At 42.8% G+C, this 27,976-nt stretch overlaps 1 protein-coding gene across 2 annotated transcripts; it reads left to right on the top strand.

The window, feature by feature from the left end:
- The first annotated feature begins 2 nt into the window (after nt 1-2).
- On the top strand, nt 3-23,241 carry AGO3 (argonaute RISC catalytic component 3). Of its 2 annotated transcripts, none has more exons than XM_062509271.1 (19): nt 3-21; nt 6,655-6,826; nt 7,861-7,981; nt 8,522-8,730; nt 9,895-10,031; nt 12,132-12,266; nt 14,412-14,499; nt 14,631-14,778; nt 15,074-15,193; nt 15,696-15,818; nt 15,994-16,127; nt 16,541-16,725; nt 16,999-17,158; nt 17,774-17,864; nt 18,641-18,835; nt 19,161-19,295; nt 19,865-19,966; nt 21,014-21,213; nt 22,213-23,241. In XM_062509271.1, the coding sequence occupies exons 1-19, from the start codon at nt 3-5 to the stop codon at nt 22,319-22,321; spliced, it is 2,583 nt and encodes an 860-aa protein (XP_062365255.1). In that variant the 3' UTR covers nt 22,322-23,241. The 2 variants fall into 2 exon arrangements, with proteins under 2 accessions (XP_062365255.1, XP_062365256.1); XM_062509272.1 differs by lacking the exon at nt 3-21 and adding an exon at nt 8,014-8,016 and having other exon boundaries at nt 5,576-6,826.
- The last annotated feature ends 4,735 nt before the right edge of the window (nt 23,242-27,976 follow it).

Raw genomic sequence — 27,976 nt, 5'->3', positions numbered from 1 at the left:
GAATGGAAATCGGCAGCGCAGGTGAGCGCGGGCCCGGCGGGGCCCGGCGGGATCGGGGAACGGATACCCCGCGCCATTCCCCCCGTTCACTCCCGGTGCCCTCCCCGGTGCCGCGGGACAGCGGCCGGGCCGAGTCCATCCCGTGGGGGATCGGGCGGGAGGAGCTGAGCCCCGCGGGCAGGGCCCCGGTACCGGGTAGAACCGGGGCCGACCCTCTCCGTGCCCTGCTTCCTGTGCCGGAGGTGGAGAAGGAGTTGTCGGTATTTCATAACCGGTGTGCCCGGCTTGCGTAACCCGCGCCGTGCCGGTGCCCCAGGGACGGACCCGCAGAGCCCGGCGGGACCGGGCAGCGCTCCCTCGAGCAGCTCCTGCCGGGCTCACGCCGGGTGTTTGGTCCCTGTGCGTCAGCACGCTGAGTTTTAGGGCTAATTCCTGTGCCTTTGGGTGTGCTGCTTCACAATAACCGTTCCGAGGTGGTTATGGCTATTGCCCAGAGAAGCTGTGGCTGCCCCATCCCTGGAAAGTGTCCAAGGCCAGGTTGGATGGGGGCTTGGAGCAACGTGGGATAGTGGAAGGTGTCCCTGGAATGGCATGGGCTTTAAGGTATTTTCCAGCCCAAACCCTATGAAAATCTTCACATTTTGGCCATTTGGTCCTTTTGCCAGGAAAGCACATGCTCAGTATCTATCATCTTTGTGGTTTAAATGGATTTTGAGGGTTGGAGAAAGAAGTTCTGATTCAGTTTTTCAAGATAATGTATTCCAAGTCTGGCAGAACAGCAGAGGGTTCAGAGTTGGGCAGTGTTAAATTGGCAGTTTCCTGGCTGTACCTCGATGGCAAAGGGAATGTCCTGAGCCACCTGAAGTTCCACGTCTATCACTTGAATAGGTACCACAGGTGGTGAAAATACAAGACTGAGACTGAAGGTGTCAACACCAAACGTGCCTTCCTATCTCTATATGGAGATCCTTTTCTAACATACTTGGAGATTTAAAGACAATGATAGATTTGGCTGGAAAAACTCCCTACCTCAGCTGTTGCCTGGCTTGAGGTTGTGGTGGGTTGAGAATATTTTAAGATGCAGGATTTTAACAATCTGGTGGAAATCATATGATGCTCTCTTACATGGTGTTAAATAAACTCTAACCTGGTGCAGTTGTAGTTGTTTCCCGATGAACAGATTTGCAAGAAGAACTCACAAATGGTTTAGTTTTCATTTGGAGTGAATTTACCTCCTGTTAGGCTGCAATATGTTGGCTTTTAGCAAAGCTGCTGCAGAGTGTTCCTTGTGGGCTCAGGCGGTGTCCAGCATGATGGATGGTTTTTCCTATGCCTATTCTGTGGTGAGGGAAGTGTTAAGTACAGTGTTCACGTTCCAGGTCCTGGGGTGTTGGAACAGGAGGACACAAAGCACCCTTGGTGGAACAAATAAGGATTAAAGCTCTGTCATGAAAGAGAGAAAGACACTTAAGATGTGCTTTGTTTTCTGTGCATGAAGAGAAGACATGGAATAAAATAAGCAGAGAGGGGAACAAAGATTGGTGTGTGAGTATCCCTGAAATAAAGTGGAAGCGTGTGCTAGGACATCTTGGTGAAGCAGTGCTGTAGGTGATGTCCTGTTTGTGTGAGAGGCTTAGGCTGAGGAATCTGGGAAGTATTGTGGCTCTCCTGGTCCATGAAATTTAAACATCCCTGAAAGCAGGAGCAGGATGTGAAGGTGGCTGCTTAGGGCGTGGGTTGTGGTGAAACTAAACTGAGGACCAGCAATAAAATGTTCATTGGGGAAAGTGAAGGAAAAGCTGCTCTTGGCACAGATCAGGCATTACTGTACTTCCACCAGGAGAATGTTCAGTAAACTTCCAAAAGGCAGGGAGGTTCAACCAATTCAACCAAAAGGGGATGTTCTGTGGTGTAACCAAGTCGTATCAGTGCTGATTGTGTTAATTTCCCTGTCCTACATTGTTCTGTCAAAGCTCACAGCTTTTTGTGTTAAAAGTGTTAAGTTGTGTTGGATTTTTTTTTTTTTTAATTTCAGTTTTTAAGGAAGCACCGCGGGCATCCTTAATGTTCTGTTTATTTTCCATACAAACTTTGGGCAGAGAAAATCCCAAGAAGTGTCTTTTCCCTCTCTGATTCAGAGTAGTGATTTAGGAAGTCCATTAAAAGTCCCGTTTTTGTGGGTGTGGTAGAACAGTGAAGGGGGTGATTCATAGTTGCCTTCAAAAGTTACTCTACTGTGAGATACAGTGGCAGATTTCCTCTGGAGTTGCTCTGGAAGTTGTTTGACTCACAGTATGAACTGTTTCATCCTCAGAGCTTTATTTCCTCAGTGAAGGTGTCCAGGAATATTTCTTGAGCTAATTTTTACCTTCCTGATTTTTGGTCTGTGGAAATACCTTCCAGGGAAAACTCTTACAGGGTTTGTGTGGGCTGGCACATTCTCTTCTCCCAGAGCAATTGGGTATTAACTTCACTGTGTGCATATAAGCTGCTTTTTTAGGCTTAAAGCTTTTTGTATTTAGATTTTTTTAGTGGTTCAGAAGCATTGATTGTCTTTTAAATTCTCCTGAAACACTTCAGTGTGTTTTCTGTACACCCATTAGGCCAGAATGAGTTACCACACCACTATTTGGCAGTCACAGAGCACGGCATTGAAATGTTGGCTTTTGATGAGTTTGAACATGACTTAGTATCTGAAACCTTGAAAAAAAAAAAAAACCAAACCCTAAATTGCAAGGAGGAATGTTTAGAAAACATGGCTTGCGTTACTCATAAATAATGTAATGCCACCCAGCAAGGCCGAGTGACAGAAATGAGGCAATTCATGATTTCTGGCAGATGGAGCTCAATCACTGAAACCAACATTTGAATCAAATCTCTGTGTATTTTTTAAATCCAGAATTAGGTTATTTATCGCTAGTGATAAGATTTTCTTAGAGCTCCACAGGCTGGGCCTCTTAGTAGAAGCCAGGGGCCCTGTGAAAGGGAATCTTTTCTTTTTTCCCCCTCCATGGAGAACTCTAGCTCTCCCCAGTGCAGCTCCAGCCTGAGGCTGGGATCGGTTCCACAAATCTGCCTCGTGTTCCTGAGCCAGAGCAAGTTGTATTTACCTGCTCAGGCCTTGATGATTTGTTTTGGGTTGTTCCAGCACCCATTGAGTTGGATTTAGAACTGTATAAACAAAAATAAAGCTACTAAGTTATCTCTGTTAACACAGTGTAGCTTTATAATGCTGAAGCCACAATGGGAAAGAGGATTTCTTTTTTCTGGAAGCTTGGTGGGGATGGCCCTTTCTGTAAGGAAATCTGCATTTCCTATTAGCATCCTGCTGGAGATCAGGGCTTTTCTTCATTCCGTAAAAACACCGCGTGTGCCAGAAGCTGCAGTTTTTTGTACAGTGGTGTGTTGGAAGCATTTGCAGGTTTCTGAGCTCCTGCTCATTGTGCTCAGGCTTTATTCCGACAGGGCTTCTCTGGTTGCTAGGTAGGTGCAGCCAATGTTTGGATGCAGGCCAGACATGTCCGTGTGCTGGCTGGGCTGCTGAGGAATCGCCGTCCCTTTCAGCTGTGTTTAAGCCTGATTGGAACATCAATACTTCCGTGGAAGAAAAGATTCTCACTCAGAGCTCATTGGAACCCTTAGAGGGACTTCCACAGTGGAACTGGGGGAGCTTTAAGGTCCCTTCCAAGTCAAACCGTTCCATGATCTTGAGACACGCTCCCTTGCTGCACGGAAGCCTTCCAAGAATCTGAGACACCAGTTTTTGTTCCTGTTTGTGTGCTCCTTGTTTTCTGTTATAAATCAAGTTGAGTTTTAGTGCTGGGGACTTTGCTGAGCTGGTTTTAAGAATTGAGCTCTGCTCCATCGCAGTGACAGACTTGGTTTGGGGGTTTTCCTGGGATTTTTAAGAACATCCTAGGCATATATCTGAAGGGAGCCTACAAGAAAGATGGAGAGGGACTATTTACAAGGCCTGGAGTGATGGGCACATGGTTTCCCACTGCCAGAGGGCTGGCTTAGATGGGATATTAGGAAATAATTCTTCTCTGTGTGAGTGGAGAGGACCTGGCACAAGTTTCCCGGGGAAACTGTGGCTGCCTCGTACCTGGAAGTGTCCAAGGCCAGGTTGGATGGGGCTTGGAGCAGTGTGGGATAGTGGAAGGTGTCCCTGCCCATGGAAGTGGGAGTGAGATGATCTTTAAGTTGCCTTCCAACCCAAACTATTCCATGGTTCTATACCTGGTGCTTTAATGGCAGAGTGTATTGGTTTCTTTAACACAAAGGAGTTTCTCCTCTCAAAGCTGTGGACAGCTGAGCAGTGCAGAACTCTCTGGAAGCAGTGAGGAGCTGCTCCATCTCCTGTGGAGGAGACCTCACAGTGCTGCTGCTTTGAGAAAGGTTTTTGTGCCCCGACCTGCTTTGTTTTTGCAATGGTTAAAGGACTTGAAGGAAAGGATCTGCCACTCGGGCATGGTGTACTCTGTAGAATAATTGTACTTTGATTTTTTTTTTTTTGTTTGTGTGTTTATTTCTATGGGCTTGACACAGGACTTAGGCATGAGGTTGGGTGAGTCACTGGTAGATATGCGGCAGAACCATCCCCAGAGCATCGCTGGTTATTTGTGTTTTATTGGGGTTTGAGTCACAGCTTTGAAGCCACTGACACAAGACTTTGACAACAGAATCTGGCAAGTCAGTGTGTCTGGAAAGCAGGGTCTTCTGAGTGTGTGCTCCTGTATTTGGGCAGTACTGGCATACTCATGTTTTTAAGTTCATTTGTTCAAGAGAGCATATGATTCACACAATAATAGCAAAATAGCTGTTTTTTAAAAATTGCACCTGAACAGTGTGTAGTCCTGCACTTCATATTCATTTATTGGTCACTGAATTCCTGTTTACCAAAATCTGGGTTCTAACTTCTTCCAGGATGAGCTGGGTGAGTGGGGCACACAAGGCTGACCAGACTAAAAGAACCTTTTTAATGTCTTTATTTCAGCAGTTTCGTTAGTCTTTCCTACAGATAGGAACAAAATATAAATTGTGGTGTGTATGTCTTCAGAATATTAACATGAACTGTTGACTTGTTTATGCCACTCAAATGTTTAGTAGTAACATTTTTTGCTTATGCTTATGTTCTGCAAGTATAACTGGAGTGAATTCTAGGGCTGCTTTTACTCATATGAGAGTATTAAAATGAAGGAAAAGTTGAAGAGAGCAGATGCTTGGAACAAGTTTTGCATAAGCAGAGTCTGTGAGCGGGTTTTAAATGATGCTTCTTGGTTTCTGTTTTGTTTTATCTTGTGGCTCCAAGCCAGCCCCACTCAGAATTTTTCAGTAGTTTTCTGGGTAGAGCCAGACAAATGTTACAGAGAAACTTGGCTTTGATGTTCACCAGTTCTCAGGACATTATTTCCTTCAAGATAATGCAGGGCTTTTTACAGAAATTATGGAGATTAATCAAAAGGCAAATAAAAAACATTTTTCCCAGCACTTGACATTTTAACTCTGCTATGAAAACGAGTGGGCTGGAATCACTGCCTGCATCACGGAGTAGGAGGAGAGGGGAGAACTTTGCACTACTTTGCTCAAATGCTCTGTAAATCAGGAGGACATTTGTACCATGAGTAACTTCTTAAAACTCAGGCTGCCGAGCATTTTGGTTTTGTTATTGTTTCTTAATGGAAGGAGGTATTTTTAAGTGGAAATGCCGGTAGAAATTCTGAGAAATGGGCTATATTTACTACTGTGTTTGGTTTGTAAGGCATGAGTAATGCAACTCTTGAGTGGAGGGTTCTCACCTAAAGGATGCAAAGCAAATTAAATAGATGAGAATGGAACAAATCTGGGCAGGTGTTTTAGCTGCTTTTCAAAATACCCGTCTTGATGTAGATTTGTTTGTTTCTCTGAGCAGTTCTGGGTATTCTTCTCTAGCCTACAAGTAAACAAGAGTTTTACAATCCTGTCTTAATCTGAGTCTTTACTCTTCTGGCAAATTGGCTTTATGGGGGCAGTTAGATGGGAGGTAATGGTTTTACTCTTCATCCATTTTCAGCCAGCAAAGTTCAAGAATAATCTTTCTTCCAAGACTAAGCTGATATTGGCACTGAAATGGAGAGTTTATCTCAAATCCTGTGCATCAGTCCAGAGATACTGCAGTTACTTGGTTATTACCAGAGTGTTCAGAAAGGACTTGTAAGACTTCCTGCGTAATTTTTGGGGTGGTTTTTGTTTAAAGTTTTTTGCTTTGGTTTTGTTTTTTATTTTTCACTGTCTTGGTTGGTTTTCTTTTTATTTTTTTGTTTGTTTTGTTTTGTTGGTGCTTTTTTTTGGTGGAGTTTTTTCGTGGTTTTTTGTTTGTTTGTTTGTTTTTTTGTTTTTGTTTTTTTTTTTTTTAGGAAATCTCCTAAACAAAACATGATTTTATTAATGCTGATCACTGAAACTCACGAGTAATAGAACAGTCTAGATGTAGGTGTGGGCTTAAGGATTAATAATGGGCAATCATTTGTTTGGAATTTCATGGGCAGCATGATGCTGTTGGAGACAGCTGATTTCCTTTCCTCGAGTGTGCTGGCTCTGGTGCCCACCTGGGAGTTGATTCAGGGAATCGTCTGTGGTGGTTTTCTCCTAATCTGTGGGATTTTTCCTTTGCAGGACCCGTGGGGGCACAGCCCCTGCTCATGGTGCCCAGACGTCCCGGCTATGGCACCATGGGCAAGCCCATTAAACTGCTGGCCAACTGCTTCCAAGTTGAAATCCCAAAGATTGATGTCTACCTCTATGAGGTGGATATCAAACCAGATAAGTGTCCTCGGAGGGTGAACAGGTGAGAAGATACATTTGGCTTGTAAATTATACCATTGGGAATGTTGAGTAACATCAAGAGCTGTGAAAAGGAGAATTTCATTTTCTCCAGTCCCAGCTGGGAGGTGAAAGTGCTGCTGCTCATTCAGCTTGAAGAGGAAGTCATATTTATCATCTTCCTGAAGTACTTTGGGATAATATTGCCTGGCCAGGATGTGGTGCCTGGAAGCTGCTGTTATGCAGGAGCTGGTTTGCAGGTGCTGAAGGAAAATGTTTCCATTCTGTGCCACTGAAACACTAAGACTTCCCAAAGAATTCAGATCTCAAAGGCCTGTTACAGTTAGGAGTGTTCCAAAACTCTCTTTTTATCTACTAGTTGCATCAAGAAGCATTTTTGTATAAGCTGAAAATTTCATGATGGTTTTTCAAGTGTCATTTCAGTGCTTGTGTCAGGTTAACCTTTATTGCCATCAAGTTATAATAAAGCAAGGGAGGCAAATTTATAATTATGTCCAAGTTGGATCAGGCTTTTACATGATTTTGTAGAAACTCAGGTTTTTAAGGACTTATAGTCAAGCCATTTTTTGTTAGAGCATCTCATGTTTATAACCAGTATAGGCAGAATTCAAAACTCTCATCAACTGAGGAGCAGATAAACATTGCTGCAGACAGTGCAATGAACTGGCAGAACTTCCACTGGGGGGTTTGTGCTGTTCTTTAAAATACCACTTTGTGGTTTTTTTCCAAGGTAACAGTGTCCTTGTTCTCCATAATAAAGATGATGCAAAGACCTTGATAATTTCTAGGAGTTTCTGAAATTATTTCTGTACCAATATTTCCCGGTATTTGAGATTTTCATTGATTCTGATTTTATTCTGTAGTGTTTATTTGTTTAGTTGAAGTATGTGAAGCACCTTTTGGAATAGCAGTGGTTGTTTATAATTCACTCAAGTATTGTTTATTACAAATACTTCAGCAAAACACCAGGGAGTGGGAGCTAGCCTGGGTCTGATCCTTCTTCAGAAACATCTTCAATGTAAATATCCCCTTTTCCAGGGACGTGGTGGACTCTATGGTGCAGCATTTTAAAGTGACAATATTTGGGGACCGTAGACCAGTTTATGATGGGAAAAGAAGCCTCTATACAGCAAATCCACTTCCTGTGGCCACTACTGGGGTAAGATAACTGGGAAGATGTTATATTGGTAGCAGGTTCATAGGAAAGGAAAAAAAACAACTTTAAATATTGTTGATTTCAGAACAGCTGGAACTGTCTTACAGCATCTGTACTAAAACTGAGTCCTTCCGATATATTTCCTACAAATTCCAGTGTGTTAAATATTGATGTAATAGTTGCATACAGAACTTACTGTAGAATTTAGTAGCTGCATTCTACAGCAAAATCTATTAAAACATTGAATTTTACAGACTGTAATATGTGATCTTATGATGAATTGAAAAAAACAAGCCAGAGTTTTTCTAGAATATGTTGCTTTATGATTTGAGATGACAAAAATTATTATCCTCTTCTGCTCGGTCAGGGCCCAGTTCTCTTCACTTCATGCATTTGATAATGTACTTTCATCAAATGTGCTCTGTCTGCAATATCTGAGTTTTTGAGTCTCTGGCTCAGTTATGGGAAGGAGTGGTATCTCAAGGCTACCAGACTCCAGATTAAAATGCTGTGTTTTGTTTCTTTCTTTTCTCCCCTGCCCAGGTGGATTTGGATGTGACACTACCAGGAGAGGGTGGAAAAGATCGTCCCTTCAAAGTGTCAATAAAGTTTGTTTCTCGGGTGAGCTGGCACTTGCTGCATGAAGTTTTGACAGGAAGAACCTTGCCTGAGCCTCTGGAACTAGACAAACCTATCAGCACTAACCCTGTTCATGCTGTCGATGTGGTGCTACGACACCTCCCCTCCATGAAGTAGGTTCACTGTCTTCCTGCAGTCTGTCTTTACCTGAAGTATTCCCACTGGGAGACCTTCATCCCCATTTCTTCACAGGTGAAAAGAGAAACTGCTCATTCCCCTTTGCAGCACAGCTGGTGAGCTGAACGGGGAGCTTGTAGTCAGTCGTGTACAAATGTTTCTGTAGGCAGAACAGGTGATGTGTGTGTTGGAAAAGATCAGGAAACAGCAGGCATTTATAATAGGCCTTCATTGAAATGCTGAGAGGTTCCAGTGAGCTGTAGCACTGCTGTCCTGGTTCTGCTCAGCTTGAGCCAAGTGATGGCAGTAGCTGTGAAAAGCATGAGTCTCTTTAATCTATTGATATTCTATCAGCAGTGCACGCTTCTCGTGTCTGAAATACATGGCTGGGACCAGATACCTATCCTAACAAAGTCTCCTATTTGTTATTTTATCTCAGGACCCTGAAATTTAGAGAAGGCAAATTTTTCTTGATTTGGTTGATGAGAGGTACTTTTGAAGATTGTTGGCTTTAGGCAGCACGATGGCTTTGCTCTGATAGGTTTCACTGCGTGAAGCTGAATCCTAAAAAAAGTGCCCTGTGGTTTTGTGGAATCCAGTGTTCCTCAGCTTCCCCAGGTCTGAATATGTTAACCTCTGTACTAATGCCTATGCATTATAAAACAGGAGGTGTGGAGGATCAGGAGCAGCTGCTTTCTACCTGTGAGAGAAACATCATTTCCTCTAGCTCTTTGTTTCCCCCATAGTTTTTGCTTCTCTCAATGTATCTTGTATTCAAAAGTTCCCTATGAAATAGGAAAAATGGTATTTAAGGGTCAGACCAGTATAGGCAAGGCTATTGTACAGACTCTGCCGTGGTGGGGATTCCACTTTCTTGAAGCAGAGAATCAGGAAGGGTAAGTTAACTTAGTTCTTGATTCGTTGTAAAAACTGAAAGTGTTTTGTGCATTGCTAAAAATAGTTTATGTTTTTGTCCAAATTTAAAAGCACTGCAATAGGAGCAGAAGCATTCAGGATATTTTGTTTATATTTGCTTCTTGGCACAGATTGCTGGTGCACAAAATACCAAAAAATCATAATGCTGTGTGTTTTAATCTTTGTTACGTGAATTTTATGTTTGGAAAGCAAGAACATAAATGTGTGGCCACCTGTTTCACCAGGTACACCCCTGTGGGCCGCTCCTTCTTCTCAGCTCCAGAAGGCTACGACCACCCCCTGGGAGGGGGCAGGGAGGTCTGGTTTGGGTTCCATCAGTCAGTCCGACCTGCCATGTGGAAAATGATGCTCAACATCGATGGTAAGTGGAGATTCAGGGCTGGGATTCAGACCAGACATGTATGGCAAAGGCTACCTAGAAATTCTAGTCTTTTTTCCTTGCATTTGTCATCATGTCGATGTTTGAGCTGAAATTTAGCTGCCATATAAAAACCAATATCACTACATAAGAAGGAATTGCACAGGGCTTGTTTTCCTTAATTTCAGTATTGGTGCATCAGTGACAGAGGGAGGTTGCCTGCACTGTGTCTGTGCAGCTGTAGACAGTGAGTGGTGCTCAGTACTTCCAAGAAAACTCTAAAAGCATACCCCAAACACTTCTCTGAATAGGGCTGATTGGGATGGGCTTTCTTAAGCAAAAGCATAAGATCTGCAGCAGTGTATAGAGTCCCAGATGAATGGATCTGAGATTGACTGGTGCCTGTGTCAGACTCCTGTGTCCTGTGAGCACTCTACTTAATTGTTAAACCTTCATTGAAAAGTGTCACTGGTGGAGGTGCAGGTGCTGCCTGAGGTTTTCTCTGATGTACATCCAGTTCTCACTGTCTTTGAAATGCTTTATAAACCCAAGGTAAATTGTCTTGCTCTACACTGAGCACTCAAAGTCAGGTTGTGCTTAGCATCTGTCTTGGAGCATAATAAAATATTGCAGATGTTGAGCTGTCTTGCTGAAAATTTGCAAGTCTACGTGTTCTGGTTTGCATAAATTGTGGGGGATTCTCGTGTGACTGAAGTCATATGGTTTGTTCTTGTAGAATTGCCTTTCTCACAGCAGCTGTGGTTGAAAAATTTAATATAAAATTTTCAACCTGTCCCCAAAAGAACCAGTGCTGGTATCTGTATGCAAGGTACTGAGAGAACTGCAGCTCAGGTAGGAGAAGAGGATGAATTTACATTTGATTGCATGTACCAATTGATGATGTACTGTGCTGTAACTTTGTGAGGCAAGTTTTTCTTACCAGCATTTGCAAGTGTAGTAACTCTTGGAGTAGAAGTCTTTCAGTCCTCCTTGTGAATGAGGAATTTTAAGCCCTTTCTAAGTGGTGATTCACAGAGTTGTTCTGTTTCCTGATTTGAAGATGTGAAATTGTCCTCAAACTCCATCTCTGTAGGTTTTTCAGTTGTTTAGTTGGATGAGGTTCTTAATGAAGGCATTGTTGTGGGAGACAACCCACATAATGCCAGGGTGGGAAGAGTGAGGATTTGGGGTCACTCAGAAATCTGGAACAATCTCAGGCATCTGAAGGTGTTGGCTAATGTGTCTTGTGAGGTTGGTAGGCTGCTCAAGTGACACATGTCTGAGGAATGTTGGGTTGTATGAGCACAGATGTGTGGTGGATTTGGTACATGAGTTCTGGAAAACTGATAGATACTTGTTGAGTATTTCTTTTCTGTTGTTGCCATTTAAAGTTTTAAACGTGTGGAACAGTTTGTGCCTGAGCTCTGTCTAGTCCTACCTCACCTTTCCTGGCGAAGGTGTTGTTTCAGTTGTTTATAACTTTATCAGGAAGGTAATTTATGATCTTCCTTGCATGGAATAAGTTAGCTGTCCTGCTTAAAAGCAGTATATTGTCCCTTAAAGTGATTGTGTCATTAACATGTGGGGAGGGTAAGAGATTTGAATAGATCAAGGGCTGCACTCCCCACTACACCAACACAATTTGTGCGTAGTCAAAATAGTGCTCGTGTCTACACCAGGTATTGTTTCAGTAATTGAGTAGATTGTGTAATTGATATAATTCAACACAATATATAATTTTGTTAGCTTTTAATATTCAAAAGTCTGCAGTAGAGAGGTATTAATCCTGTCTCTGCAGCTTCATACAGAGGTGAAAGAGAATGTCTCTCTGGGGTGTTGCAGCTTTCTAGAAATAAATGTTCTCTGGGGAAAAACCCTTTCAAACCCCTGAAATTCCAGGTAGTAGCAGGATGACTGTACTGGAGACAGATGTGTCACTGTGGACCTTTTGCTGCCTTTTTGTTATTTCACTCTTGCAGAACTTGCTGTTCTGTTTCTAAATGTGCCTGAGGTTTACGTGGAATTCTAGGAAATACTGATGTATGAACTACTTCACAATACCTTGACTGGGGTTTTTTACACTTAGTATTTTGCTCTTTCTAGTTTCTGCCACTGCCTTCTACAAAGCACAACCCGTAATTCAGTTCATGTGTGAAGTCCTTGACATTCATAATATTGATGAACAACCACGACCTCTGACTGATTCTCATCGGGTAAAATTCACCAAAGAGATAAAGGGTGAGCAGAAATGGGTTGGTTTTGTCCCAGGTAACACAATAAAGGTAATTCTAAGGGAATTGTTTTAACTGGAAGGCTGGTTAACATGCATCTGAAGGGCCTGGAACTGCCAAGAGAATTGTAGTATCCATGTGTGTAGCTGTAATCCTGAGAGAAACAATGCAGCTCTGCAGAAATGGGAGCTGAGAAACATTCCCAGTGGCTTAGAGGAAAAGAGGGAGCACATTGTTCATTGCCTGGGCAGAGGTAAGTGACTGGTGCTAACCTCTCTTAACCCAGGGTCCCTGAGGCCACCTGGAATTGTGTGTGGGCTCCTGCTGTTTCAGTGCTGTGGCAAAGTGAACACTGATTTCAAGGCTAACATTGATTCTTTGAAAGAGTGTTGTTATAGTGAATTCTGATAACCGATTGCCTTGTGGAAAAACAAGTACCACTTGCAGCTGAAGGCCAAATTCCATTCCAAAGGAATTGCATAAGCTGCTGGTTTGAGTGATTTTACTCCATATATGCTACTTGGGTTTATATTTTCCCATATCCTTCATTCCGGTGTAATTTGCAGAGAGAAAAGCCTTGAAGGAGCTCAGCTCTTAAACACTTGATGCAAGATTGGACTCTACTGAAATACTGGGCAGCTAAGAAGTAAATTTGAATTGTAGTCATAAAGGGATGTACTCACAGAAGAGTCACGACTGAAAAAATACTTACAGGAATTATTTTGTACTAGTCCTAACATGCTTCCTTTTACATCTGCCTATCTGTCTTTGTTCTGTAGGCCAGGTAAGTGGAGATTGAAAAACTGCCTCTGCTTGATTTCAGGTGCTCAGAGGCTCTGTTACCATAGTCAGAAAAATGGAAAGTTGCTCTCAGACTTGTCTTTGCTGTTGTAGGGTCTGGAAGCTCCAGCCAGGACATGAGCACCTACATCAAAACAAGCCCTGCATTAGAGCTGGCTGTGTGTGAGAAGCACTGGGGGAGGGCACTGCCTTGGTAGGGGCACAGCAGAGTAATGACAGAGCAGGGAATGGGTTTCAGATATCTGTGTTCATCAGCCCTTGGCTGTGGTCACAGTGCCCCATGATTTCTTTTATTTTCTCTTAATGCCATGTCAGGGCAGTGGTGGTTTATTTTTGACTGTGCTATTCTCTGAGTAATACTGATGTTCTTGATGCAATTAGTGTTGTCAGGGAGCAAGAAAGCACAGTCAGTGTTTCTTTGTGATTTCTGTGTCCTCAGTAAACTAAACACTGTCTGATGTCTGGTACCTGGGGACCTGATTTTGTGTGGATGTTCAGTCAGTGGTCCACAATCCACACAAACCTCAACAGCATGAGCCATTCAACTGCTCTCTCCAAGGCCTTTACTACTAGACTTCACTAGTATTAGACTTTACTATTGGAGGTGAATCCTTTGAATACCCAGGCTCTGTTCTTAGCTGCTTTCTGTCCTGTGGGACTGGGGAGAGACAGCAGTATGTGGATGCTGTGCAGCCCTCGTGTGATAAGCTCTGTGCTCCCAGCAGATGTTGAGGCTGCTCTGTGTGAACAGCACAGTGTGTGCACAGTCACAGCAACAGCCCCCAGAGCCTCTTGGAACTGCCACTGTCATGATTATCGTGGGCAGAGATAAGTCTGGAGAGGCTCTGGTGTGTAGACTGGATGCTTTTGAGACATTGCTCAAAATGCAATGTTAAATTTGGTCAGTGAAATTAAATTACAGGCTGCATGTGGACACAAAGCTGGTGGAAAGACAATAAAGTACAAACTTGGTTTTGTCCTTTTAATTTCAGTTATATTGGAACTGATAGTTTGGAGAGATGTACAAGATTGTGAATGAGAACATGAGTATATGGTGAAAACTGCCATCTGAATTCAGTCAGTGCTATTTAAATGAAACTGCTAAATGAAATTCAGAAGACATTGAACATTAAATATTTTATGTCATGATTTCTTTCTGAAGATAGTAATCAGGATTAGTCAGAGCTCAAATTATAATGAAAGTAAAACTGTTTGGCAAATAATAATTTCTTATGTTTGTCCCATTTGATGCTGACCCCAAAGCTGTTATGTTCTATCATCTGAAACCTTGTGTCTCCTGTGTACATGTTTGTGTAGTTACGGCATCAGTTTTTTTGATGCTTTTATGCAGGTCTAAAGGTAGAAGTGACTCACTGTGGGACAATGAGAAGGAAGTACCGTGTCTGTAACGTAACGAGACGGCCTGCAAGTCATCAAACGTAAGAGGCTTTTTGTCAGAGCATGAAATACAGGGCAGTTTCACACTGAGTATCAAAACCTGTTATTTCATTAATTTTGGGATGATGTTATTTGACTTATTAATATTTTACTAAAATGTCTGTCTTTTCAGCTTTCCTTTACAGCTAGAAAATGGCCAGACTGTGGAGAGGACAGTAGCACAGTATTTCAGAGAGAAATACAACCTCCAGCTGAAATATCCTCACCTTCCTTGTCTGCAAGTGGGACAGGAACAAAAACACACCTACCTGCCTTTAGAAGTAAGAGCCTTATTCTGATAGATCAGCTAAGTTTGGGTGGGTTCTATCAGTTGGCAAAACATTAAGAATGTATGCTCTTTGCAGTACAAGTGTGTTTACAGGTTTACATGTTCATTGCTCTTTAATTTCACTAAATACTGTCTGCATCTTAAAGTGTGGAAATACAAGAAAGAACAGGCAGTTGCTCCAACATGTTTGGATTGTGGTTTATAGTGACAGCACAGTGTCATGTGTGTACTGTGTGGTGTGATCTGAGTGCTTCTGGTGTGAATTAATGCTTTGATTTCTCCTGCAGGTGTGTAACATCGTGGCTGGCCAGAGGTGCATCAAGAAGCTGACAGACAATCAGACATCAACCATGATAAAAGCAACAGCCAGGTCTGCCCCAGACAGGCAGGAGGAAATCAGCAGATTGGTGAGTGCCCCAATCCCAGCTCTGTGGGACACTGCTCAGAGTGACACTGGGCTGGATTACATCCATGGATGTAATTACATCTGGATTACATTCCTAGTCTCTTCACTCCTCCTTGTCCCTGAACTTCAAAGATTTTAATGACTTTTTTTAGTAGGACTTATTTAAAATGGCCTGCAACCATAGCATGAGTCCATACTACAGGCTCTTGCCTTGTCATCTCTGCACTTAATTTACTGTGAGGAAACACTCAAAAATAAGCTTTTGAATGAATAAACTGCAAAACGAGCACTGAGTAATGAAGAGAACAGAAACTATTTCATCCATTGTATCTCACAGTAGTAATTGTTTTCACTGGGGATGGGTTGATAGTATTGAGTGGTCAAGTCTGAGCCTTTTTCAATGAAGTGGTTGTAGGAACACTTCTGCAGTGTTCCTGTTAACCTATTATTTGTTATATGGTTTATGATCAGATAGTCCTGTAACGTGGAAAAATCTCTCCTAGGTGAGAAGTGCAAATTATGATGCAGATCCATTTGTCCAAGAGTTCCAGTTCAAAGTGAGGGATGAGATGGCCCATGTGACAGGACGTGTGCTCCCAGCCCCGATGCTGCAGTACGGAGGACGGGTGAGGCTTTGGCTTTTCCTCTGGTTTCTGTTTTGAGGAGTGATTTCCTGTACACCTTGACTCTACAGGGATCAAACTTTGAATAATAAACTCTTCTTTTTTATACTGAAGCTGCAAATAGCACCAGCTGCTTCTTTTTCAGTCACTTGAGTGTCTGTTGCTTTTGTTTCCCCAGAATCGAACCGTGGCAACACCAAGCCATGGCGTGTGGGACATGCGAGGGAAACAGTTCCACACTGGGGTGGAGATCAAGATGTGGGCCATAGCTTGCTTTGCAACACAGAGACAGTGCAGAGAAGAAATTCTGAAGTAAGGCATGTTGTGGTTCAGGCTTTGGACTGTTCTCTTAATGGAATGAAACACGAATGTAGGATTACAGTGAGCGTTTTACCTGGGTTTAATGTGAGATGTTAGGGTGAGGATCTGGGCTGGTTTGCTTCCATGCTGGAAGGTACAGTCAAAACACTGTACTGGGTACAGTGGGGTATTTGTCCTGTCACATCACTGTATATAGTCCCTTCTGACATCTTGAACAAAGTACTGAAGGTGTCTAGACTATTTTTTAGCCCATTCTGGCCTGTGGTGCTTCACATAACAAACATTTTTAAAATGCTGCTTTCAGAGCTATTTGGAATCATCCTCCTTTGATGGTTCTGTCCTCTTTGTGCTTTGGTTGTGTTCTGTTGCTACTGCAAAAATCAAAAAAATCTCCTCATCTTCAGGGGTTTCACAGACCAGCTGCGCAAGATCTCCAAGGACGCCGGGATGCCGATCCAGGGCCAGCCCTGCTTCTGCAAGTATGCCCAGGGTGCAGACAGCGTGGAGCCCATGTTCAGACACCTCAAGAACACCTATTCAGGGCTTCAGCTCATCATTGTCATCCTGCCAGGGAAGACACCTGTGTATGGTAAGGGCACACCTCTTTCTTTACCTGTTCAGTCAGGTGTCTTCTGGAGAAATCTGCTGCCTAGCATATGTTAAAATTTACTCAGAATCATCCTTTAGGTGTTAGAAACTACTGTTTTGTGTCTGAAGATAAATTGGAAGCAGGTTTGAGTATGCAGATAAGTTAGAAGTTACTGCAGAGTACGTGCACTGAAATTGTTGTGACTTATCTAAGATGAAAATGCAGCAATAACCTCAAATGGATTCAGGTTGTCTCCTTGTATTTGCTTCCCAGCGGAGGTGAAGCGTGTGGGAGATACACTGTTGGGAATGGCCACACAGTGTGTTCAGGTCAAGAACGTCATTAAAACATCTCCACAGACCCTTTCAAATCTGTGCCTGAAGATTAATGTTAAACTAGGAGGAATCAACAACATCCTTGTACCTCATCAGAGGTAAGACTCTGGAGATTGCTTTGGGTTTTCTTTTAACTGATGTGGTTACATTTGCTACTTCGCACCCAAAATTTAAATGTGGCCAAGCTTTAAATTAAAAGTCTTCTGATAGTACGTGGTATTTGAAGTAGAATTAAATTCCTTCCAGCACATGCTCAAAGTGGTGGTTGGCCTGTGCACTTAAGCCTTCAGCCAAGGTTCTTGTCAAATGTTTGATCAGTATCAAAGTTGAAATGAGGAACAGTTGTGTGAGGAAGAATATTTTAAATGCAGTGTAAGACAATCCTGCTGCTCAGTTCCTGGAGAACAGTACAGTGTGTATGCTGGTGCTATAGCTCAGTGGTGCCTGGGGGACCCTGGCTCTGCCACTCTGCTGAAGCCCTGGGGCTGCTCCCCACTTAGAATCATGCCCCGGTTCTGGCAGTGTGTTTGCAGCATGTTTTGGACTCTGCTGAAGAGGGTTCCAAGTTCACCTCTTGTGCACAAAGATCCCATTGTTGAGCCTTGGCCCGGGTACCTGATAAGGCTGAAACAGAAATAACCCCCACGGTGAGCAATGACCTTGTGGCAGCTCTTCAGCTACGAGTGTGACTTAGCACTTTTTTCTTTTTGAAGACCTTCTGTGTTCCAGCAGCCAGTGATCTTTTTGGGAGCTGATGTCACTCACCCTCCAGCTGGAGATGGAAAGAAGCCTTCCATTGCTGCTGTAAGTTTTATTAAATTTACATGGGGTCTTTTTCATCTTGGGTAAATGTTAGAATAGTAAATGCGACTCATGGACTATGTCTGTATCAAGTATCTTTCAGGGTTTATGCCAGTTCTTTGTACACGTTGTCAATGATATTAAAAATCATGTATTTAAAAGCAAAAAACTGCCTGATGCTTCAGAGTGGCTCCTTAGCTCTTTAATTTTTAAATCAAGGTGAAATGGCATTGTTAAATAATACATTTCTGTAGAAACATTCTCAAGGAAATAACACAGCTTGGTGGCATTAGCTAGTAACATTTTATGTCTTTTTAAAGGTGAAAACTGTAATTAAAGGCCTGGCTTGGCAGAAGTGTTTTTGATATTTCTCACCTTTTGTGTTGGTACAGTCCAGCAACTCAAGGTAGTGATTGCAGGCTTGGTCAGTCCTCTTTTACTTCTTCCCCCTTGGTATTTTAGTTGCCATTGATTGCATTTATGGAAACTGCATCTGTGTTTAACTAAGGGAAGTTGAGGTTTTTCTCAATGTAAAACATGAGAAAATGTCTGTCTGAATTATAAAAATAATGGCCTTAGTGAGAAGCCAGGTTCTGCAGGTGCATTTCAGAATGCTTGGGGGAAAAAGGTGTTAAACCTGTACAAATTCCTGTTGAAAGAGTTACTCTAGTTGCTGTTTAGCACAAACATCTTGTACGTGGCGCTCTTGGCCTTTTTGTTGTTAATTGTTTTGGTATAGATTTGAGCTTGAAGCCTTCCCTGCTGCACTCTCCCCACAGGTTGTAGGCAGCATGGATGCTCATCCCAGCAGGTACTGTGCCACGGTGAGGGTCCAGCGGCCCCGGCAGGAGATCATCCAGGACCTGGCCTCCATGGTCAGGGAGCTGCTCATCCAGTTCTACAAATCAACACGGTTCAAGCCCACCCGTATCATCTTCTACAGGGACGGGGTCTCTGAGGGACAGTTCCGACAGGTTGGTTCAGTTGTGGGTTCCTTGAAAGATTCTGTTACTCTGTAGTAGCCACGGGTCTTTTGTAATGTTTGAGCTGCTTATATTTACATAAAATAATTGAGGCTTTTAAGGAGAGAATTTCTTCATCTTTTTGGATAAGAAGAGTTGCAGCTGTTTTCCTGTGTGGGAAGATGTCTTTAAATTTGGGAAATCAAATCTCTACTTTCTGAGATTACCAGTTGCGTGCCAAAGTTGTACCTACTGTTAACTACACCGAGTTAGTAGGTGCTGTGTGTAGAATACAGTGGAAAGAAAAACCTAAATTCTTCTGTTCTTGTGCTCGTAGGTTTTGTATTATGAACTGCTGGCCATTAGAGAAGCCTGCATCAGTTTGGAGAAGGATTACCAGCCTGGAATAACCTACATTGTGGTGCAGAAGCGACATCATACACGGCTGTTCTGTGCTGACAGAACAGAAAGGGTAATCACTGCCCTCTGAGGAGACTTTTGGGGAAGCTTCATGTCGAGCTTTTAGGCTGCTGAAGAAAATATTAGCTTGAGTTTCTGTCCGTCTGGTTGAATGTACATGCAGGGAAGTGTTGATTCAATAAAATGGGGTCCAAAATTGAAAAATCATTGACCTTAAGTACATTAAAAACCCCCACAACATCACATTGGAGCTAAAGTCCATGTGACTCCTCAGAAGCAATCTCCACTGTTGTAATAGAAGAAAGTACAAAATGGTGGAACCTTTTTTCTGAGTTAGTCAGTCCAAACTGAAGCTGGCAATTCTAAATACAAATGTCTGTGCTGCTCTTCAGTCTGAGCCGGCAAGTTCTGATGTGCTGGAGGTGCAGTGTTGCGTAAGGTGCTGGAGAGCCATCCAGTGTCCTTGTCAAACCTCCAAGGCTGATGTAGTGGCACATTCCAAACAGTTCTGTGGCACTTCATGTGCCGAAACCTTGCCACTGGTGAATAGAAACTTGTATTTTTCATTACAGTTGAGCTGTATAAACAGCTGAGGCCACACTTACCAAACCTCTTCTCTAGGTTGGACGAAGTGGAAATATTCCAGCTGGGACAACTGTAGATACAGACATTACACACCCCTACGAGTTTGATTTTTACCTCTGTAGCCATGCTGGAATACAGGTATGGTTGCTTTGCGTAAGTAAATGTGAATTTAGGCAACGTTGTTTTTCTCCTTTTTCTGACACCTGTTTACAGTTATTTAGCAGGGAGATGTTCTTTTAGCTTGGTTTTATCTATAATAAAACATTATTGTGGGACTTATTTGCTTAAGAGGTGGTCTCTGATACACGTTTAAATTTGCACTGATGGCAAGTGGTGCTTTTTAAAGTTTGTTTTTAAAGAGGTCACTGTATTTTTTAACATTGTTATTTCTGAAAAAAATATTTCAACTTGTATCAGTCTATTGCTAAAAACATAAAAAAAAATTTACTCTTTAAATTTTTATGGTGTGAGTCTGGCCACAATGTCATCAGTTTTGTTTAGGTTGGCTGGGCATGACTTCTTTTCCAGTTTTGAATAATTTCAGTGGGTTTTTTGTCAACCTTTACACTGTATCTGAGCAAGCTGTTTTATTGCCCCTTGGAAAAGAATTGTTACCGAAGTTGGAGCAGAAATGCTGGGTGTAGCTGCAGCTCCACTGTGTTTAATATGGCAAGGCATAAAGAACCTCAACTAAATTGATACTTCAGATGTATTTGTTTTAAAACAAGAGACTTGTAGCTTGGCTAAAGCACAACTATTTACCCAGTTCAGGTGCACTGTGAGATTTAACTTGGGTTTCTAGTGTTCATACTTGCAGGTAGGGTTCTCAGGAACTGGAAGGATGTAAAAACACTGGTTATTTCTCTGGGATGTTTCTCTGTGAGAAACAGTTTAAATGAAGGTAGGTAAAAGGTGCTATAATTGTGGTTTAGTCAGGTTGGGAGCACATGTTGATCGCTGAGGGTTATGTAGAAGTTTTATCCAAGGAAGAACATTTAGAGCAATATAATAATGTATATACTAGCCTGATTAACCTTTAACTACATTTAGGCCTGCCATAAAACTGTACTAGTTTGGCTGCTGTTATATAGGAGTTAACACTAGATAATTCACACTTTCTGTACATCAAAACCCGACCTGTTTATGGAAACCCAGAGAAGTGACCCTCCATCCCCATCTGTGCAGGGAACCAGCCGTCCCTCCCACTACCACGTGCTGTGGGATGACAACTGTTTCACAGCAGACGAGCTGCAGCTGCTGACGTACCAGCTGTGCCACACGTACGTGCGCTGCACCCGCTCCGTCTCCATCCCCGCGCCCGCCTACTACGCTCACCTGGTGGCATTCAGAGCACGCTACCACCTCGTGGACAAGGAACACGACAGGTAAATCACAGCCTGTGCTCAGGTTTTGGTCCCCACTCGTCTTCTCAACTGCCAGGCCTAAAGCCACCTGACTACGGGTGATTCCCGCTGGTCTTGCGCTTAGTTTTTGTTGCTTCAAGGATTGATGTTAAGATCGTCGCTTCTGGCAGCTGCTGCTCTACATCAGACCAGAGTGGGTAGAATTCACTGGATAATATTCAAATTAAAAGAATTCAGTTACGGAAGTATTTTGGATGATTTTGACGTGGTCTAAGGGAATCAAGCCACAGATTTAATTTTCTTGCTTTAGGATCAGAGTAGTCATGAATGAACCAAATGTTAAGTGCTTCCACTTATCTAGCTCTGTATGTCAGAAATATTTTATAACCTTCAAGCCATCAATGTATTTATAAAAGGCTTATTTTTAGATGAACAAGCTCAGCAGCCATGGTGAAGAGATTTGTCAAAAGCCTCAAGGTTGCTGGGTGAATATGAGAGTTGATATTTCTCAGTGTCCAGTTCTGTCACTGGGGTGGTGACTGGAGAAGTATCTGGAGACTCAGTCCTATGGGTAGCAGCTGGGGGGAGCTCAGCCTGGAGAAAAGGAGGCTCAGGTGGGACCTTCTCAGTCTCTACAACTCCCTGACAGGAGGGTGCAGCCAAGGCTGGTTGGGCTTCCAGGGAACAATGGACAAGTCAAGGGGAAACAGCCTCATGCTGTGCCAGGGGAGTGTCAGGTTGGACATCAGGAGAAATTTCTCCATGGAAAGGGTGGTCAGGCATTGGAAGGGGCTGCCCAGGGAAGTTTGGAGTCCCCATCCTTGCATGTGTTCAAGAACAACTGGACATGGCACTCGGTGCTCTGGGGTGGGTGATGAGGTTGGGATTAGTCACAGGTTGGACTCGGTCTCAGAGGTCATTTCTAACCTCAGTAATTCCGCCAAAGAGATGCGAAAGCAGCTTTTTGATCCGAATTAATACAATTTACAGCCCTGCCTGTCTCTCCCTCGTTCCCTGCAGTGCTGAAGGGAGCCACGTGTCAGGACAGAGCAACGGGCGAGACCCGCAGGCCCTGGCGAAGGCTGTACAGATTCACCAAGACACCTTACGCACGATGTACTTCGCTTAAGTCAATGACCCGGGAGACACTCACGGAGAGGAGAACTGAGAACTTAAGCCACATACAATGTATGTTTCCAGGGGGTTGGTTTAGGGGCTGTGCCTCCCATCGTGCTGGAGCTGACGCTGTGCAGGGGCGAGAGGCTCACCCTTAAATTGACATGAGGAAGATTGTTTACTTCATCCAGGAACACAGCACTATTATGCAATATGAAACCAGCCAACTGCTTTTTTGGGGCGGGCTCCCGTGGGAAGCACCGCCATCATTTTTTTTTTAATTATTATTTCTCGTAGTTTAACCCTCTTCTGCCTTTACCTCAAGTTGCTCGGCAGCACAACTATTGTTGCAAAAAAAAAAAAAGTAATAATAAACTAAAATCTATTGTGTAATTTAAAACAAAAAACAAACCACCTTTTAGGAACAATCACAGTGATTGTTTGGAGAAGGGAAGTGTGCAAAAAAGAAAATAAGTTTTTAATCCCCGTGCATTGAGGAATCTTTCTCTGTGTTGCCATCGAGCATTCGAATGTGAACATATCCAAGTGCATTGGAATGTATAGCACTAGCTAGGAAACAGTGAGGGGGGGAAGATGTTTTGCACACTAGTCCAATAATTTGAACCTAATTTAGCCAATGGCTGCCTTTGTGTCTTTTCTAACAGCTTTGGAGTTCTCAGCTCCAAGAGTTCCCTTTCAAAAGCAATCCAAGAAGCTCGTGGTTCATGTGCAGGCAGTAGTGACCCAACTCTTCTTGCTCCCTGGGGGAATTTACTAAAGCTGCTGTTTTACCTAGTCCAAAAGTTTCAATTTTTTCCTATCTGGCAAGTCAAATCTGTTGAAACTTCACATAAGATCTGATGTCCCAGGTTTTCTGGGATGACATACAGTAACCACCAGAACTGAAACTTTAGAGCTAAGGTCTTTTTGGATAAAAAAGAAACCTGCTACTTTACTTGCTGCCTCTCACACCTTAATGTGATTCATATGTATGTGTGTTTGAAGTTTAGCTTCCTTTTGTTTCTTTTATATTTATTAGAGTAATAATAATGCTTTAATTTAATTATTACAGAACATATGGTCAACATCAACTTTTATTTTTTAGAAATGTAATCATGTTTATTTTTAAAAAAAGAAACTGACAACTTGTTTTGCTATCTTTTAGTGCAATAAGCATTCTAAAGAAAAACTGTGTCCATTGAGCTGTACTGAAGCAGTGTCTGTACCACAGACTGTGGGAGAATGGACACCTCCAGGATTTTAAAAGGACAAAGTAAAAGCCTTAATTTTGAAAGGAAAGTTTTATAGTCAGAAGGAATCTTGAATTTTCCTTTTTTAAATCAAAAAAAAATACAAAAAATGCTTCTAGACTTCTGCAAGCTTTACTTGTCGCTGCAGTCTTTTGATTTAACAAAGGAATTGGCCTTATTTTTGGCTTTGAAATGTGGAGCATATTTGAATTAAATGGAAAGGGTTTTGTATTAAGATCTCAGTTTTTACATGCTTAATTAAACCTATTTGACATCAGTAAAATGTCTGGAATTAATAAAAGTTTTTAAGCTTTTTTCCTCTTTGATAGTGACTTTCCTTTTAAAATTAAGTTACTGGTAACTTCATTTCACTTTGCAAATAAAGAGGGCTGGGATAGTTCTAACATGTTAAATCACCGAAATGTGAAACAAACCAATGGGACTCTTTCATTCCACTTTAAAACCAATGTTTAAGATGTCAGAGACGAGCGTTTATTCAACGAGGGGACTGGGGAGTTTTGCACTTTGTAAACTCGTGAACTGCATTTTTTTTGACTGTTTTTATTTGCACTGGTTCATAGTATATTTACTGCAGCTGTTTGTATGGGCATTGCTGTGATCCCAGCCCTCCCGACCTCCACCTGCTCTCACATGAAAACCTGGTTGGTCTAAGTAGCTTCTCTCCTTGTTCTCACCAAATCTGCTGTTTGCCAATATACTGTATTTTGAGCCTAAAATCTGAGCCCGTTTTGCTTCACCAGGCATGAACCCCCTTTTTTCTGCCAGAAAAACCAAGTACTGTATTTTGTGTGTTTGTATATTGTATGGAAGTGTCCGTAGTGCTGTTCACAACACTGTCTGCAAGAGCTTTACTAACAGCTGGTGTAGATAGCTATTTTATCTCTCAAAAAACAAGAAAAAATCACGTGAAAGACTAACTTGGCAAAGCTAAAATTGCACTGGAAACAGTGGTAGAGGGTGGGCATGGCTGGCAGTGCTCACAGGGGAGGTGGGGGTGGCTGGGGGGGCTCAACAGGCCCTAAAGGGTTGGGGACCCCCAAGCCAAGGGGGTCCCAGCTCGGAGTGCCCTGTCCCTGTGAGTGCCTTTGGACACACCTGGTGCAGGGAGGGGGCTGTGACCGAGTCCTTTGAGCGAGGTGGTTTCTCAGTGAGTCTCTCGGATGTTTTTCCCAGTCTGTGACCTGACACTTTTCTCCTAAAGCTCTCTCAGTAGCAGTGCCATTTGTAAAAGGTTCAGCTTAAGCTTTATACAGAAATTTCTTTTGGAACAGAGAACTTTTTTTAAAAAAAACCCTATTTTACAAAGCGTTCTTGTGGACTTCTGGCATTTAGCTGAAAATTCCTTTTTGCAAAGCCTTCTAACTCTCCTTTCAAAGCTGCTTCTCATCCTGCCCACGCTTGGTGACTCGGATTTGAGGAGCTTTTTGCTCACTACTTTCACCAAAAACTAAAGAAACTTCATTGGCAAAGTGACTTCAGTTGTCAAGGTAACATTGTACCTGGTTTTCATGTGAAGAGTATTTGGAAGTTTTAATCTCTCTTCTTGGTTTTGCAAATATCTACGTCAAGTGCCGATACTTCTTTGTATTACGATATCAAGTTACTGACGTTGTGAGGGCCACACATTTAAGATGCTGTAGCTGCTATATTTATTTAAATGGAGATGGACAATTACTGCACTAAGGAATGAGGAGAAAAGCAAGGAATCAAGGTTAGTTAGATATCTTGGGTTTTTTTCAAAAGAGAATTAACGGTGTGAAATATCAAGTGTAACAAAGGGTGCTGTCATTTTAACTGAGATTAAATAGCCAGATATTCTTCTTTTGTTTAAAAACATATATATTTTGATGTTTGCAGTTTGGGGGTGGGGGGTCGGGATAAATGGTACCTCATCTGTGGTGGCAGTTTCCAGTATATTTTCAGAGTATATGGATTTCTTTTATTTTTGTACCTGCTCTCCTTGAAAAAGAAAAAAAAAATCTCAAATTTTATGTGCTGTTTGAGGAAATCTTCAGTGGCACAGCAGATCCCCCCCCCTCTCTGGCCGGGAGCTGACTGTAGATAGTCCAAAGAGGGATATGGGCACAGGCTGATGGCTCTTCTTGCTTTGCAGACACTGGCCTTGGGTTTCTGCCTGTGGAGAAAAGCAGTTCCCGTCTCCTCAGACACTGCACCGAGACCTCACTTGTACTGAACAAGTGCCACTAAGTGCTCCCGTGGTGGGGGCAAGCCCAGGGAGCAGCCCCAGGGTATCGCCGAGCCCCTCCTCACCCAGCCAGCCCTGCCCAAACCTCCTACCTGGCCACTGCTAGATCCAGAGCTGGAGAGAATCATAGAATGTTTGTGGTTGAGGCGTTAAACTCGTGACATTTGCCAACAGCAGGAGTGACTCCACTGTAAGTCGCCTTTTTCCCTTTCTAGGGACTTGAGCCGTGGCCATTTGACTCAGGATGGCTGTGTCACTGTTCCGTGTGTCATCTGGTTACACGTGTCCAAAAGTTATTTTTATAGGATTCGTTCCGGTGTTCTTTTGGGAGTTTGGCCACAGAAATGGTTTTCAGGAGTAAAATGGGTTTCTGGAAGTTGTCAGTCAAATTATTTCAAGATGCTCTTGGTCTTAAGTGATTTTCACTTCTTCATGTACAAATACTTGTCCTATAAATGCTCAATATGAGATACCATGTAGTCTGCTGTAAAAATTCCAGCTACAAATACTGGTTTTCTACTAGTCTTAAAGTTCACTCTGGTGAAATTCCAAGCTCGAGTTTGAGGCCTTTTTTTTTTTTTTTCCCCCTTTTTCTTACACTTTCTTCATTTCTTGTCCACTTTTGGTATTTTCCCTGTTTAGTGAACTGAGGGTTTAGAACCTTTCTCAAAGCACTTTTATAACCAAGGAATCAAAAGCTCAGATTATGTATGTTGGACCAGTAAATTCATTTTTCAGAGGTGGTTGTTTGTAAATGGCCATCGTGGTCTCTGGTCAGGCTGGGTAGATGCTCTGTCCCTTTCAGTGCTGTGGAGTTTCATGGCTTCTACTGGCTGGTTGATTTGATCTAGTGAAAAATTCCATAGGGGTGTCAAAGGGAAAGATTTCTGTCTGTGTTTTCTACCCAAAGATGGTATTTTAGGTTGATGCTGAGTGTTTGGAATATAATTTTTGGTTTGGCACATGTTGGAATCAAACTTCGTTTAGCCAATTCACTCCTTGTTTTTGTAAAATATCATGGTTAGAGCTTGAACTCATTGATGCTTTCTGCTGGTAGAAGATTTTGTACTTTCTGTAGTTGAGGTATGAGCAAGATGGATACAGGATCCTACATCTTAACCTCCAGAGCAGAATCTTAAAAATCCTGATCTCCGTGACACTAAAACCCAAACTGTTGTCCCCTGAGTAGACAAAGGTGCATATGAAGGGGAAGGAATTGTAAGGGAGAGGCGTATGAGGGAAAATATCAAAGTATTGGTTTGGCAGGAATGACAGTGTTGGGGAGACTCCATCCACTTTCCATCCTGTGTGCCCTGGCCTTTCACATCCTGTCTGAGGTACCCCCTCACCTGACACGGGTTGTTACCGTAGGGTCCTTTTCAAACAAAGCAGTTCCACTGTTTAAAACTTGGAGTGACTTTTATTTTTTTAAGCAAGACAGTCCTCAGAAAGTGCCTTTTTAGAAGATGGTGCTGTAGATTTTTATTTTCCAGTTGTACGTGGCTGCAAATTTAAGATAAATTATTGAAAATGCCAAGTGTTTGATGGTATCTTTTAGGTACTGTCAAGCTTCAGCTTCTCTGAGTCAGGACCAAGAATAACCAGGAAGGTGTTTTCCTTTGGAGGGAGAGGCATTGAGGAGCGATCACCAAATTCAGCTGGCAGGCTGGGGTTATCTTGGGTTTGGTCCATGTGATTTACCTCTTCATATTGAGGGGGCTGGGGGTTTGGGGTGTGGGAGAAGCCATGGGGATGTGTTTGGTGCCGAAAGCAATCCGTAGATCCCAAAGGATGTCTTCTCTTAGGGGAAGTACATTCCCAAAGATGGAGACAAGCTGAAGGGTGTCTTAGGAGGCTGTCTTAAGGACTACCTGGGAGAAGATTGGTCCTCACATGGCTCGTGTGTGTTCAGGACAGATCAGTGGGTCTTTTGATTGCCAGCTGGGAGCTGGATGCTCTGGATGGGAGCAGCTTGGTGGCTGGGCAATGCTGTGGTGGGGGTGGGTTCATGGTGAGTTTGGTGAGCGTTCCTGCAGTCAGGAAAAGCTGTAGACTAGACTATTAAACACTGCACCTCAGTAACCTTGTAATGCTGCATAAAGTAATAATAATAGCAAAGGTGTGCTTTGATGACACTGTAATGTGCTTGCACATGCCTGCAAAAAAACACTTCCCTTTCTTTTGGTATCGG

The sequence above is a fragment of the Cinclus cinclus genome, chromosome 26 (assembly GCF_963662255.1).
Source record: "Cinclus cinclus chromosome 26, bCinCin1.1, whole genome shotgun sequence".
Classification (NCBI taxonomy): Eukaryota; Metazoa; Chordata; class Aves; order Passeriformes; family Cinclidae; genus Cinclus; species Cinclus cinclus.
Note: the sequence above shows the minus strand (reverse complement) of the source record. Positions and strands in the feature narration are given on the sequence as shown.